We start from the raw sequence: 15618 nt of genomic DNA, 5'->3' as shown, positions 1-15618 counted from the left end.
CAAACCTAGAAAAGTATAAAAATCAATGGAGACCATTTTGGAATTATATGGGGAAAACATATATAAATTTGGAGTGGGAATCCTCAGTTGAGATTTAAATAGGAGGTTCAGAATTTGTTTATTTGCATTTGTCTCAGTGTACAAAAATTATACAATATGTTGTATAAAGTGTTACTGGAAGTTTAACCATGTTTTATTGGAAGACTACAAGATTTATGTTATTATGGAAATGTATTATTAATAAAGTTACTAATAAAGTAAAAAAAAAAGCAATTCCATAAGAGGAGTCACAATGCATGCAAGTCACTTACTCCGATTTCCTCTTTTTCTAATGTGTTTTCACATGCAGTTGAGCTCCTTAACTTCAACTCAGCAGGAGCAGAATGCTTTGCCGATGCTTCTCAAAGAATAACACGATCACCTTGATGTCTGTCATTCTGTCCATGAATTCACATCTCCCATTCCTTTTGAAACCTGAATGCAGAAGGATGCATCTGCCTGTCTGGCCTTATCCCTGCATGATTTGCAATGGTCCCTTGTAACCAGGGTCAAGTCCTTGGTATCTGCCCTATGGGGTTGTCCTTCTGATAGGTATGGAGCCATCACTGCTAGAAGGAGTTCAAGTCCACAGCAATGATGGCTAGCAACTTTAATAGAATTACCAGAGTACCAAGCTGCAGCAGTGTGCCTTTAGATTGAAATCAAGATAGCAAAAGATCTGAAGTGAAACTGCAAGATGTATAAATTATGTGATAACAGGTTGAAACCTCTTATCCAGTGAGTTTTCTGGCAGAAGCCTAAAATGTATAATTAATCAGTCAGATCATATCTTATCCAATCTCTCTCCTGTCTTGGTACACTGAGGAAGCACAGATGTCTTAGGTTTTCTAGCTTCAGTTCTGCCGTACGATAAAACAGTTTGCAAGTGGGAATTCTCCTTTAAACAATATTTTTCACAACACTAAATCTATGCATGACCATAGCAGAAAGGTCATTGTTTTGGAGGGATTTTTAGCCCACTGCTTAAATAGCTGAACTGCAAACGGTCAATGTTTGTTAAAGGCTTGCAGTTTGTGTAGCTCCCCCCCCCCCCCTCCGTTTTTGGAGATTTTAAATCAGATATTGCAAGTCTTACCGTTGTTTTTGAAATGGATTTGACATCTTATGTTGACAAATTGTAAATTGTTTTGTTCTTGGGCATTGGTACCAGTTTCCCTACAGAGCGATATGTCTATATCCTTTAAAAAAATTCTGAAGAATGTTACAAAAGTGCAACCAGATGCAATTGTGTCTGAGCTTATTCCTTTTTGGGATCTAAATACAGAACGGCAATGCAGAGCTTTCCTGTCCTGCTCCTGATACCCACCTTTCTGGTTAGTCAATGCTGCTGAATATGAGTTAAACCTGTTCTGCATATACAGCCAGAACCATCGCCAAATTAGAGTTCCGTTTATTTACATACTTAACATCACCTATCTCGCTGAGGGACTCAAGATGGATCATACCATTAAAAACAATGCAATATAGCTAGTGCATAATGCATACAACTAGGGAATCAATAATGCATCTAGTTTTTTAAAGTAGGCTGCTGGATCAGACCAGTGGTTTATCGCAGCCTTTCTCAACTTTTTCCCCCCTCATTGAGAAACCCCTGAAACATTTTTCAGGCTTCAAGTAACCCCAGAAGTGGTGTGATCATGCAGAATAGGGTTGGGAAGCAGAGCTGTGTACATGTCCTCCTGGGCCCCTGCTCCTTTCCTCCTCTCTAGGCCCATCGTTGGCCATTGGGGGTCAGGTCGACATGACCATATATGGTCATATTGCCCAATAAATGTTTAAATATCAAAAAAATGAATTAACTCCCACCCATTCGGGAAGCCCTTCCAGAACCATCAAGAGACCCATAGTGGTCAGCCAGGTGCCTTGACAGGTTTCTGGCCAAGGCACAAAAGTTGAAGAGTGCCTCTTTTCTTACCCACAAGTAATCACTGCCACTGATGGATCTGTGGATGTGTTCAAGCCTCTCAAAGTAGAATTGCCAATTCTTGTTTGGGAAATTCCTGGATGTTGGTGGGTATAGTGAGGCAATCCTGGGAATAGTGAGGTTTGGGGAGGTGAAGAATCGCTCGCTGTATGACTCCATGGAGTTCACTAGGGTTACTGATGGGTGGGTTGTGGACAGAGATATGGGAGGATGTGATGCCAACTGTGATACTATGTCACTTCCTGTTTAAAAAGGGAGTAAAGGAATCACCAGAAACTATGGTAAAACTATAGAGTTTCCAGCTATTCCTAGAGTTCACTATGACACTTGCAGGTTTTTTACAGGAAGTGCAATGGGCGGGGGTGTTCAATTCTCCCACCACAAACTGGAGCACAGTTCACTGTCTAAAGCAGCCGTTTTCTCCAGGAGGTGATCTTAATAACCTGGAGATCAGTTGTAATTGTGGGAGATGTTCAGGTCCCCTCTGGAAGCCGGTAGCTCTGCTTTCAAGCCATTTGAGCTATCCTGTGGTGGCGAGCGCCAGGTATGTGTGATGAGGAGCCTTTCTTTTGTAATAACATTTTATTATGTTTTATATCGTGTGTTAATACCTTACTGGAAGTTGCCCTGGGAGCTTTTTCAAGCTGCATGATGCAGACAGAAATTAATAATTTTCATCTGTTGGCATCTGCAGACTTTATTGCCAGTCGCTGAAAGTGTGAATATATTAAAGCTGATGTGCGCATGGATGGCATATTTATAAACTACAGGTTTCGGGGGCTTATGGAGATGGCGTGTTTTCTCTTTCGCTTATGGGGCTTGCTTAAGGGCTCCCTCATACTGTCACTTCTCTCTTGAGAGATCTTTTGTTGTGGGCAGGAAGACAGACCAGTTTTGCCCAGATGTCATGATTGGCAGGGCCTGTTTTAATGTATTTATTATGTATTAATTTTATTTACGTTTCTATTTATATACCACCACTCACGACTGGTCGTCTCGTGGCGGCTCACAAACAAGCATTAAAATTGCAGTATAATTTATGAGAGTTTTATTCCGCCTTGTCTTCGAAAACTCAGGGTTGATTAAATTTTGTACCGTTCATTAAATCCCTAAATAAAATTCAAGATTAGGAACAATAAAAGCATGTACATTAAATTCTGATGTATTAAAATAATACATCTAACCAACCCCCCTCCCCCGAAGATTTCAGATCCTTTCTGGAAGAACAGAAGGCAATCCGATACCAGGATTTCTGATGTGCTTTCCTCTATCAGTGGATGAGCGATTGGGATGTGAGTGTCCTGCACAGTGCAGGGAGTTGGACTAGATGACCCATGAAGTCCCTTCCAACTCTATGATTCTATGATTCTATTCTATGATTCTATGATTCAATACGCTGATTGGTTTTAGAGATTTTTGTTTACATGCCGCTTTTAACTGAATGGATTGTATTATTAACTGTTTAAACTCATGTACACCTCCCTGAACCAGCTCTTTGGGAGGATGGTATATAAATTAAATAAATAATAAGTTAGGTATTTATTCAAATTGACTGAACGTTTTCTCTTATCAGAATGGGGATGGGGGGAGACCTTCAGAAGCTGGAATATGGGTTCTTAGCCTGGCAGGGTTGGGCAGAGATGCCAATATTGTTACATGTTACTTCTGGCCTCAACTGTAGTCTTCTTGCTGCCAGTATATTTATTTGGCAAGGGATGAGCCTCATGTCTTGGCAAATCAGTTGGGAACTAAAGGAGTGTAGACATACTCCTTTAAAATACCATACAAAAGGTTCCAAATGGAATTCAGCAGAGACATGACCAAAGTTATCTCCTGTCTTGTTCATCAGCAGCATCCAATACAATGGTTAAATCGGCAAACTTTTAGATTTTGGCTTTTAATTCTCCCAAGTTGTATCTTGTAATAATTTGCTGTCTAGTTCCTGACTAATCATTTAGTCAGAACATCTGGCATAGTGGGGACATTTCTGCAGTGTGTAATGACAGTATTTTGGCACCTGTAATTGCTGAAACCTCTAAGAGCTGTTACTGTAGCAGATCCAGGTTGGTAACAATGGGAGAACAAGAGAACAGGGGGAAATAAAAGCAATTTCTTGTAAAAAGAAATGCCTTCCCAATCATAATTGTGTTGCTGCACATCAGTATAACATAATGCTATAACCGAAAGGGCCCTTGTGGTTATGACAAAGGGGTCTAGACGAGAGGTTCTCTTCTGGTGGCGATGAGTATCACCAAAATGATGCATGGGATCTCATGCTTTTCACAACATAATGTGATGACATCATACCCACTAGTGTCACCAGATTACATTGTATTGATATTGAGCCCTTCTCAACTTTATTACCATAGAGAAACCCCTGAAACATTCTTCAGGTTTTGAGAAACCCTGGAAGTGGCACAATCGTGCAGAAAATGCAGCCAGGACTTACAGTGGCTGCTACGGAAGCGGCAGAGGGCTGGGCGGGAGATAAAACCCAGCCTGGGGATCAACACTTGGTGTAGGCTTCTTATGGATCTTCCCAGTTCTATCTCACATACTTCTAAGGCAGCTTCTTGAGGGCTCTGGAAGGGTTTCCTGCACTGCTGGGAGCTAATTAATTCTTACTCTATTTTTTAAATTTGTAAAACATTGATTGGGTGATATGACCATATGTGGTCATGTTGCCCCCTCAATGGCCAATGATGGGGCCCTGGGTGGGCATGTACACAGCTATGCTTCCCAACCATATTCTGCACGATTGCACCACTTCTGGAGTTTCCCAAATCCTGAAGAATGTTTCAGGGGTCTCTCAATGGTCAAAAACTTGAGAAGAGCTGTTCTAAGAGAAGGAGATACCACACTGTCACTATGCTACTTGTTCCAGTGCTCCAGTTCTCTTAGTCCCAGTAATTTTAATCCCTTTATTATTAAAAGTTCAGTTGTAGCATGGGACAAAGCTTGTTTTTCTTTACCTTCCAGGTACTCGACATCTGCCTTTTCCAAGCTACAGAAGGTGGGCATTCGCCATCCTCCGCCTCTGCCCTTCATTGGAAATCTGCTATTCTTTCGTGAGGTAAGACGAGTTGTGAATAGGGTCTGTCCACATATGCTGTATTTAAAAACTCGATTCATACCTGTGACAGAAACCTAAAACAGACGACAGCCCAAGAGTACATCTCATTATCTGGGAGCTGAAACCCCTGGAAGTTCCATTAGACAGAATGATCCATTCATTTCCATTCTGGCAGACTTAACCTATTTGGATTAGATTACCTATTTGTCACGAAAGATCCAAGCCACGGCAAGGTGCTCTTGGACTCTATTTTATATGCTCTGATTGGTAACAGTCGCCTCAGACATCAGAGAGGGAGCTGTGCACGGGCTTCGATTAAGCAGCTCATCCGTCTTAGAAAGGAAACTGGTGTGGGCCCCACTCCATTTGGCAGAGATCTCTGGAAATTTTGGATTTTCACTTGTCTCCATCTTTTAGTCCTCAGCAGACAATGGGTCCACAGGACATTGGTTAGAAGTTAATGAGCCCTTCAACCGTTTGTTACCACAAGGCACATGCTCTGAGGAACCTGCTATGGCTTAGATAATGGGAAGAAAAGAGTGAGAGTTCAGCAGTGCCTTAAAGACTAACAAAAGTTATGGCAGGGTAGGAGCTTTCGTGAGTTACTGCTCACTTCCTCAGAAACGTCATTTCTTAGATCAGTGGTTCTCAACCGCCCTACTGCCACGACCCCTACAGCAGGGACACTCGCCATGGTGCTGGCCTCCTCCACGCAGCCTCGCTGATCTCCGTGGCTTCCATGAGCTCTGAGGCAGCGTGGAGGAAGCCAGCACCATGCTGCTGCCAAGCTGTCTTGGCAACCCCTGGGAAAGGACGTTTGCTGGCAGGGGCTCATGGGATTGTAGTTCATGAACATCTGGAGGACCACAGGTTGACTACCCCTGATCTAGAGGTCAGTTGTATTTCTGGGAAATATCCAGGCACTTCCTGGAGTTTGGCAGCCCTAGTGAAGTGGTGAGGAGGTATTAAACCCTTTCTGAAAGGTACTATCCCTAATCTGTGTCTACTCCAGCAGGAGAGAAAAACAATGTGTGTTCATAACTTTTCTCCAGGTTGGGGCAGACTGAGCCCGAGGGTGTCAATTTTTAGTGGGAAAACAATGGAAGGGAATATCTGCGGGAACCTCAGTTTAATCCCAGTTTGGAATTCCAGAGCCTGTGGTGCAAACAAAGTAAAATTTACTAAGGCATCTGCACTTGGCTGTCATGGGGACTTGAAGCTTGGTCCTACCAGGTGGATAATTGAGTTCTCTTTCTGCATTAGAGAAGGAAGGAGGTAGGCCGAGGAAAGGGCGTACGCGAGCACAACGACAAACATTGTTCATGCCTGATTGGTGTTTAATTGCAACTTCTTGTGATGTCTGAATGCAGCCCAGGACAGGGGAGACCTGCTTAAGGGCCAGAATATCCATTTGTAAAATGAAAAAAGGGCTCCCTCATGGGACTGTTGAGAGAATCAATCTGATAAGGGTTGTGGAGCACTTTGCAGCAACTAAATTGCTATGGTAATGATGAAACCATTACTATTACACATTGGGTGGTATGAAATATATTAGTAATCTTGTCTCCTTCCCTCAAAGAGAATTTTTTTAAGTGCCTTGGTCATCCTTTGGAAGGATGTTTGTGTTACACACTTCATTAACTTCCTGATGGGCACTGCTGCTGGGAGAATTTGGCCAGGACAAAAATCAGAGGGGAAGTAAAATTGTTTTTCAATTAAAACTGACAGAAATGGTTGAGCGATTATTCTCTCAGAAAGGGCTCGAGGAACAGAGGGAACACATGATATGGTTTTAGACTATCCAGCTGAGAATTAAAGAGCCTGAATGGTTCTTTTAAAAATCTTTATGTCCAGAACTATTTATTTATTTTAAATATATATATGTGTGCCTTCTTCAGAGACGTGCTGTAAGAGAACTTCTCTGGATGAGTCTAACTAGACAGTACATAGAATGTAAATGCGGTTAAGTAGTTAAATTTCACCTCATGAAAGCAGATTTCTTATAAAAATTATTCTTGGTGAGTATTCCAACAGTCTGCTAGTTGTAGCTGATATTCCTTCCCAAAACATTTTCTAAGCTGGGATTTTTTTTTTAAAGTATGAAACATCCCCTCCTCAATTTTCAATGAATGAAATATTTGTATCTCCTGAAAGAATTTATGTTGAATGTGAGCAGTCCCAATGTTAAATTTAATATTTTTATACCGTATTTGCCTGCGTATAAGACGACTGGGCATATGAGATGACCCCCAACATTTCCACTCAAAATATAGAGTTTGTTACATTACATTACAGCTATGGGCAGCTATGTCTATCCCAACTGAAGTGCACCCGGTGTATAGGACGACCCCCCCCCCCACTTGGAGGCATGTTTGTCAGGGGGGGAAAGTAGTCTTATACGCCAGCAAATACTGTAATCATATTTATAGACCACCACTCTCGGTCAGCCATCTTGTGACAGTTTTCATAAAAAACATGAAAACAGCATAAAAATCCCAATACAATCAATGGCGAAAACAGTGTATAGTCTAATAAAATAAGAGTCCAGTATCACCTTTAAGACCAACAAAGATTTATTCAAGGCGTGAGGGCTTGCACTCAAAAGCTCACGCCCTGAATAAATCTTTGTTGGTCTTAAAGGTGCTACTGGACTCTGATTTTATTGTGCTACTTCACGGCTACTCATTTGAATGTATAGTCTACTTCCCCATGTGAAGTTCACCTTCAACTCTTCTGAGCTGCAGTCTCTGTTGTGCTAATAGATGATCACAGGCGATGTTTAGCCTGGAGGGGGTGAACACATTTCAAAAAACAGCATTCAAAATAATAAGAATTGAGATTTCGCCCCTATTTATAAAGATAGATTAAGTATAATTATTGAAACAATGGCCTTCCAGTCAAGGTAGTCAAAAGTGTGATTAGAATGTAGGTACATCCTCCTCGCTGATATATAAAATTAGAAGCAGTAATTTGGATCTGATTAAATATGACAATTCCACAAAAGCGAATTGTCTAATATGTGGGGGGAAACTAACTCTTTCTTTCTTTCTTTCTTTCTTTCTTTCTTTCTTTCTTTCTTTCTTTCTTTCTTTCTTTCTTTCTTTCTTTCTTTGCCAGTGCAGTCCTTTAGCATACATCTTTATCCAAATAGCATGAAATGAGAACTTTTAAATGATGAAGCCACATTTTCCCTGTCTTTTTTCCAGTTAATGTGAAAATATCAGGCTATTGACAAAGAAGCATGTCACTCATTCCACAGGATCTTGGTTGCCTCCGCAAAGACAACACAAAACGGCATGCAGTCATTTTATCGTCTCTGCAAGCTGTGATTAAAACTGGGGCTGCTGCTTCCCTCATGCCTCTCCAGTTTGCTTCTGGAAACCTGTTCTGCTGCATCAAGTGTTTCTAAACACCCAGATTCTACAGCTTCTGTTCCTGAATGCCAACACAGTTGCCTTCTAGTTCCAAAATTACATTGGGACTGATTTGATTTCATCCTTGAAAAGTTTGAATTTTGCTTGCCTTTACTTGCTTATCAAAGGGTGTTTTTGGCAGATGTGGAGCGAAGAACAATTAGCATTTTTACTCTCTCTCTCTCTCTCTCTCTCTCTCTCTCTCTCTCTCTCTCTCTCTCTCTCTCTCTCTCTCTCTCTCTCTTCCCTGCCTCTGCCTGTAGCCCCTTCAGTCCTCCCCACAGCTATAAAACTGTTCAGCGCAGCCAGACCAAAGACTGAGTGAGACAAAGCTTCTCCCACCCCTCTCACATACAACCCCCCATTTCCCATTCAGCAGAAGTGGGCCACTCAGGAGAAGCCCAGGAGCTACAAGTAGGCCAGACGGGGAAAAAAAAACAGAGCAGACAAAGAATATCCTGTCCACTCTGAGAAAGGATAAAGGAAGAGTGATGTCTCTATTAAAATTCAAGGCAGGGAAGCGGCATGCAGCCTCTCAGCAGCCTGGCTAATAAAAAAGACAGAGGGAGAAGATGTGAGGAACGGTTTACTATGGAAAATGAAGGGAAACATAAGATAATGAGAAGAGGTAAAGCACAGGAAGTAGCTTCATACCAAGTTAGGCTGTCAGTCCCTTACTCTGATTGGCAGTGGCTTTTCTGGGTCTCGGGTCTTTCCTAGCACTGGTACCTGATAGCCACAAACTAGAGATACTTCAAATTGGACTTGGGACTTTCTGCATGCAAAGTGTGTGCTTCTCCCACTGAGCTATGGTCCTTCCACCGTTCTGTATGGTTAGACCCATCATCAGCTCAACAATTGCAAATTCACACAGCATGAGCCTTTTTGAAATCACTGCCCATGTTGGCTACTTGCCAGTGATGAGGTCGTCATGCACAGGGGCCACCAGGCACTCTTCTCCACCGCAGCCAGTCCATCCTTGGGGGTTTGTTTTCAGGCAACCGGTACTGGTCATAGCTGTTTGGGGCAGATATTTTGTAGAGTGTGGCTTAGTTTGGTAAATGTCTGGGGGAAGTAATTTAAAAAGTACACGGAGTGACCCAACTACATTACTTTTCTGGCACTTCCTAGGAACTTGTAGGTATCATGAACCAGGCAAGAGACACCTCTGTAAAGTCACTGGAACCATCACTTCCTCGAGACCACAATTGTAGTGAAATCCAAAAGGAATATTTAGAGCCTCTTGTGGCGCAGAGTGGTAAGGCAGCAGACATGCCGTCTGAATGCTCTGCCCATGAGGCTGGGAGTTCAATCCCAACAGCTGGCTCTAGGCTGACTCAGCCTTCCATCCTTCCGAGGTCGGTAAAATGAGTACCCAGCTTGCTGGGGGGTAAACGGTAATGACCGGGGAAGGCACTGGCAAACCACCTCGTATTGAGTCTGTCATCACCCCAAGGGTCAGGCATGACCCAGTGCTTGCACAGGGGATACCTTTACCTTTTCTAGAACATATAGGCATCAATAGCAACAGTTCGATGAGTAAACTCCTTGGCAGAGACAAAGGATCAATCTCCCCCTTGGGGGTTTTATACCTGAGGATGGGTAGGAGGAAGGGGGATAAGGGGTTCACTAGGTGGGAAAATGCAACAGTTCTCAAGAGACCAATTGGGAACATACTTCAATCTAAAAGTTGCAAATGTTGAGACTTTGCAGAGCCTGGCAAGGTCAGGAAGCGATAAGGGTGAGCTGGCGGAGAGACGCTTCAGAATGCAAAGGGAGGCAAGAAGCCAACAGGGGAGATTTATGAGTTTATGGCTCCCAAGGGATCAAGGGAACCAATCACCCAGGAACCACCGGGAGAATACCTGTGAAACTCAGGTCAGGAACCGGGGTTCATGACACTAGGTCTTTCCCCTCTCATGGTCTTGAGCCGGTTAGGCTTCTCCCTCCCCAAATACCTGCTGTTGACCTTGATTTACTCCTGCGAGAAAAGTGCTTTTTTGTGGCAACTTCTCAGCTTTGAATCACACTGGGTGGCAAATGTATGCGAGAACAGTACAGACATAAACCTGGTCATGGGGCAAGGAAGTCTGAAAGTCTGAATTGATTTAAATTATTATTGTTCAATAATTAATCAGTTGTTGATTTTAAAATCCGGGGCTCAATTAGAACAGTCACTTATGAAGGGTTACTTATTGCTGACGGCACTGTGGGGAACAATTTGTGTATGCCTCCTTAATGAGGCGCCGCCAACATTTAAAAAGGTAATAATGTGTTTAATCAACAAACTGTTACCTCATGTTATAATTGTTAGGCATCTATGTGATGCCTTTTTGATGTGAGATGTTTTACCAGTTGTTTTCATCGACCCATGCCACAATCTTGTGAAGCAAGGAGACTGCAGTTCTTACATTACTAACCAGGAACTGTGAGGCTGTATATTATTTATTTGTTTAAAAGAAGAAGCAACATTGTTTTTTATACCCCGCTTTGTTCTACCAGAAGGAGTCACAAAGTGGCTTACAATTGCTTTCCCTTTCCTCTCCCCACAACAGACACCCTGTGAGGGAGGTGGGACTGAGAGAGCTCTGATATTACTGCTTGGTCAGAACAGTTCTATCAGGTCCCCCAGCTGGCTACATGTGGAGGAGGAGTGGGGAATCAAACCTGGCACACCAGTTTAGAAGCCGTCACTCTTAACAACTACACCAAGCTGGCTAGTACACCAAAATAAATTCTTTATTTATATTACACAACTCTCCCCCACGGAATACATCATTCTCCTTTCTTCCATAACAAAGGCTGAACCCATATCTCCATGTACCAGGGATGGCCAAACTATAACTATGATTAGCCCATGGACATCTGGAGAGCCACACTTTGCCCAGCCCTGCCATATATAAAGCTAAAGCTAACAGTGTCAATGGCAGACTTTGTCTTCTACTTGAAGGGTTGTCATCTTTAGTTGTTTAGTTACTTATCTCTATATGAAAGAGAAGGCAGGCATCTGATCCACAGGCTTGTTAGCCTTCCAGCTAAAATAGTGTTTTTAAAAATGTGGACTGTCAATCAAATCTACAAAGGCCCATCAGAAGGCTTGCTGGGCAGAAACCCCAGCTGGTCTAGCCCATGTTCTTAAGATACATGGTGGGCACTAGGAGTGGGGACCCCTGCCATGGTACATGGGGAGAGGATAGGTACATCATGTATTCCCAGAATGCTTCTTAACATCACAGGAAGGCCTTGGTTCATGCAGTTCACATGGGCAGTCAATAGGGCTGCCAGGCCTCCTGCTATGGTGGAGACCTGCTCACAGCCCTTGTTGTCTGCTGCTGCTTGGGGAACTAGCAGGCGAAAAGTAAAGAAACCACTGAGACATTGGCAACACCACTACATCACTTGAAAGGAAACCCAGAAGTGATGTAGGGTAACGCTAGGAATTGTCAGAAACTCTCCAACCAGTTGCCCGTACACAACTGTGCCAGTACATTTTGTCGCTTCAAGTAGAAACCAGAAGTGACATGGCAGAAACTTTAGCATTTTGGGGGCCTTTTCGCACAGGGATCTTTGTTGCAAATTGTTTGCGGAATGAAAAATCGCCATTTAAAATAGTGTAATTCGTCGTTATGCATACCTGCCTTTGTAGTGGAATCAGTTGCGTTTTTTAGCGTTTCCCACAGGCTTCCGGTCTCGGCAGAAATCGCTAGAAAGGAAGCGCTATTGCCAAGCTCGTCCCACCCCTGGCCGTCAAGCAGCCAATGGGCAGCCGTTAGCATGCTCCCAAACAGCCCCTTTCCCTTTAAGAAAGGTTTTTTTTAAAAAAAAAAACGACCCATAGCAACGAATCTAGGTAGATTCGTTGCTACGGAGAGACCCATCCAGCTGCCTAATGTGAGCTGTCGTTTGATTGTATGATCGTTTGCACGCTGCCTCGAGTGATAAAAAAAAAATCCCCCCCCCCTCTCACGGGCTCGATTTTCGGCTGAATTTATTTGTAAAAAATAAAGGGACTTTATTTCAGCAAACGGGCTTTTCAGTGGTTTGTGCTTAGTGACTAAAATTGAAGGACTGAAGCCAGGGAAGCCTCTAAACAGAAAGAGGCTCACCGGTGCGTTTATCCCCGCTCGCTCGGAGAAAAAAAAAAATGGCGATCGCTTCGCCGGAAGTTTGGAGGAGAGAGCCAGGGGGAGGGACTTTGAAGAACCAGCAACAATGGTAACGCACAGGTCTTTAGCGCTACTGTTGCAGATTGGTTGCAGGAGTGTATCGCTATCCGGAGGGTGAATCCACTTTTCTGGATTCCCCTGAAAGCGCCACAACGAAGCGCTTTTTGCTGATTGGTTTCAGGATTGTTGCAGATTGTCTACGACGTCGTGGGTTATGGCAAATTAGTAGCGTTTCCAAATAGCAACCATTCTGCTACTTTGAAGCCGTGCGAAATGGCCCTTAGTATTTGCCATGTAAATTATGTTTTTCACTGGAAGCAGTATAACAACATTGGTGTAACACCAGTGCCCATTCCTTCCCTGCCTCCTTGATTTCCCCCCACCACAATAAAATGGGAAACTGGGAAACTCCCAGCCTGGTATCTCAAATATCTTTGTGGAATCTGCAACAGGAATTTGTTCTACTGCAGGTTATGGCAGCTGGGGATATGGAGAACATCTGGAATTACAATTGATCTCCAGAACACAGAGATTAGTTCCCTTTGGGGTTTCCAGACCCTTGAGTGGGGGTGAGGATCCCTCACTGCTAAGACCCACCTCTTCTGCATCAATCAGCTGGCTGGGGGGGGGGACTTACATGCAAAAAAGGGAGGAACACCCAACATTTTAGTGATAAGCCTACATGATTTCGCCATGGAAGTGATGTAGGCATGTTGGGGACATTGAGACAATGCTCTGGTTTAGGGGTTAAAACTCTATGGTAGAATTAATGTCTACCATGGATCTTTGGTCCAAAACCCAGAGCGTCTCCCCAATGTGCCTACATCACTTTTAGGTCACATGGGCACATCACTGAAATGTCAGATGAGACTCCTTGCCTCTGGTAAGCCTGTCCTGCATACCCTGTCAGCTGTCAGAATAAACTTGGCAACCCTGGTTCCTCTGGAGAAAATGGCTGCTTTAGAGGGTGGGTTGTTTGACATAATACCCTGCTGAGATCTCTCTCCTTCCCTAAGTCTTAGTTTCTCCAGGCCCCAACTAAAAATCTGCAGAAATTTCCATACGTGGAGCTGGCTACCTGGTATATCTAGCAAGATCTCATGCATAAATTTGTCAGCTAATCTTAAAAGTATGGAACTCCCTTCCCCAGGATCTTTGCCCTGTGTGCCTCTCATTACAGGCAATCTTTAAAGACACATTCACTCTGGGTTTTTGGAATAGAATTTTGTGTTATCTTTGGTTTACTTTAAGCTTGAGTGCTCTGAGGATTTTATTGCACTATATGTGCATTAAGTTTTGTAGTCTGCCTTTACAAAAGGAGTGTTCTATTCTCGGAAAGGCAGCATCAGATAAATAAATACTTAAAATTGAAAATGAAGGTTTCTTCGAGGCCTGTGTGATAGCAGAGAGCCCTACTAGTGACTCCTTAGGTGGGAATATGAATAGCAATGGAGCATAAAGAGAAATGAAGTAGAAATTGAACATATATGCTAATTGAAAAAATTGCAGCCGAACAAATTCTAATCATAACGAGACTGTCATATACAGACTCTGCAGGAACATGTGCCTATTGTTCCTTCCCAGGAGAGAGCTGTTCTCATGGCTCTGTTTGGTCTCCCAAGTTTTTAAGCTGTCCATCTTAATATGAACTGTCCAGGGGCGTGGTTTGAGGTGTTATCAGTTTGCTCTTTCTTAAATTAGGTCTTGATGAAGTCCTCTTATGGTTACTTGGAATCAGTCATGAATTGGATGAATTGGATAAATTTAAGACTAATGTAAATAAAGCAGAGATTGCCAGAGGTTGAGGACTCATCCAGATTGGCTGGCCAGTGTAATGCCTAATCTGCATAAACTTGTATTCTCTCAATAGTGTCAGATTTATAGCTTGAGATATATGTGCCTGTTAAGTGGTAGTGCTGGTCTGCTCTTGGAATCCCAAACCGTGACTGTGTTCAGGGTACCTTCTCCAGGTTTGGTTAATGCTCTCCAGCCACACTCATTTTTGGGACATAATAACAGACATTCAAACTGTGCTAGTATAATGAGATCTATCTTGGCAAAGTTTACATGTGCAAAGAGAAGGGTGTAGCATCAGTAGCTTAAAAGAACGACATGGTTTTATTCAGAAGAGAAACAACTTTGTGAAGAGAAAGGAGAGAGGAGAGTCCTGTCTAACTGTTCTGTGGTCTTTATTCAGTCTATTGTGGAGGCAAGCAGGAAGAATTGTGCTCAGCAGAGCAGGAAGTCTCCAAATGAACCAGTGAGATTAATCAAGGAGATTATTTGAAAAACATCAGGAAGATCCTATTCTAAATACACATCTCCTCTGATGCCCCCTGTAGGATATTCTTCAGATCCTTTTGAATCATGTACACCAGTGGTCCCCAACCTGCGGGCTGCGGCCCGGTGCTGGGCCGTGAAGGCCATGGCGCCGGGCCGCGGCTCCCTCTCCCCGCCCCCCCACAGTAAAAAACTTCCCAGGTCGCAAGCTTGCGGCCCGGGAAGCTTCTTACTGCGGGAGGGCGGGGAGAGGGAATCAGGGCTGGGCCGCGCATTCGCGCATGCGCAATGCGGGGGGTGCAGCCGATGTGTGGGTGTGGCTGCGGGTGCAGCCTGATGCGCGGGCGTGGCCCGATGCCCTGCCGGTCCCCAGCCTCAGAAAGGTTGGGGACCACTGATGTACACTACAGACTTTGCATATTCCAACCATCTATTTGAGGCTGCCTGTGAAAGATGGTCTGGAAATTTTGTTGTTAGAAACTGATGGGAACTTATTGCATCTAATGTTAGAACTTCTGTGGCTACCAGTCCATTTGTGGGCACAATTCAAGGTACTGGTGTTGACCTTTTAGAGCAATAATGGTCAGTATCTCTGTGAGCATATTGCCTTACGTGATCCTTTCCCATTGTGTTTCAGAGCTCCCAGTGAAACTGTGCCCCAGGTATCATCTTGTGTAGATATGGTGATGGTATCCATTGGAA

The 15618-nt window shown here is 43.5% G+C and overlaps 1 protein-coding gene across 6 annotated transcripts in view; it reads left to right on the top strand.

Moving 5' to 3' along the window:
* The window catches only part of TBXAS1 (thromboxane A synthase 1), a 272497-nt gene that overhangs the window by 66485 nt on the left and 190394 nt on the right, over nucleotides 1-15618 (top strand). For all 6 annotated transcript variants that reach the window (XM_077339797.1, XM_077339793.1, XM_077339798.1 and 3 more), the window contains one exon: nucleotides 4964-5057. In XM_077339797.1, the coding sequence (XP_077195912.1) occupies nucleotides 4964-5057 (94 nt within the window). The remainder of the gene's footprint in view (nucleotides 1-4963; nucleotides 5058-15618) is intronic.

Source organism: Paroedura picta, chromosome 5 (assembly GCF_049243985.1).
Source record: "Paroedura picta isolate Pp20150507F chromosome 5, Ppicta_v3.0, whole genome shotgun sequence".
NCBI lineage: Eukaryota > Metazoa > Chordata > Lepidosauria > Squamata > Gekkonidae > Paroedura > Paroedura picta.
The sequence above is the reverse complement of the archived record's forward strand: the minus strand, read 5'-3'. Positions and strand labels throughout refer to the sequence as shown.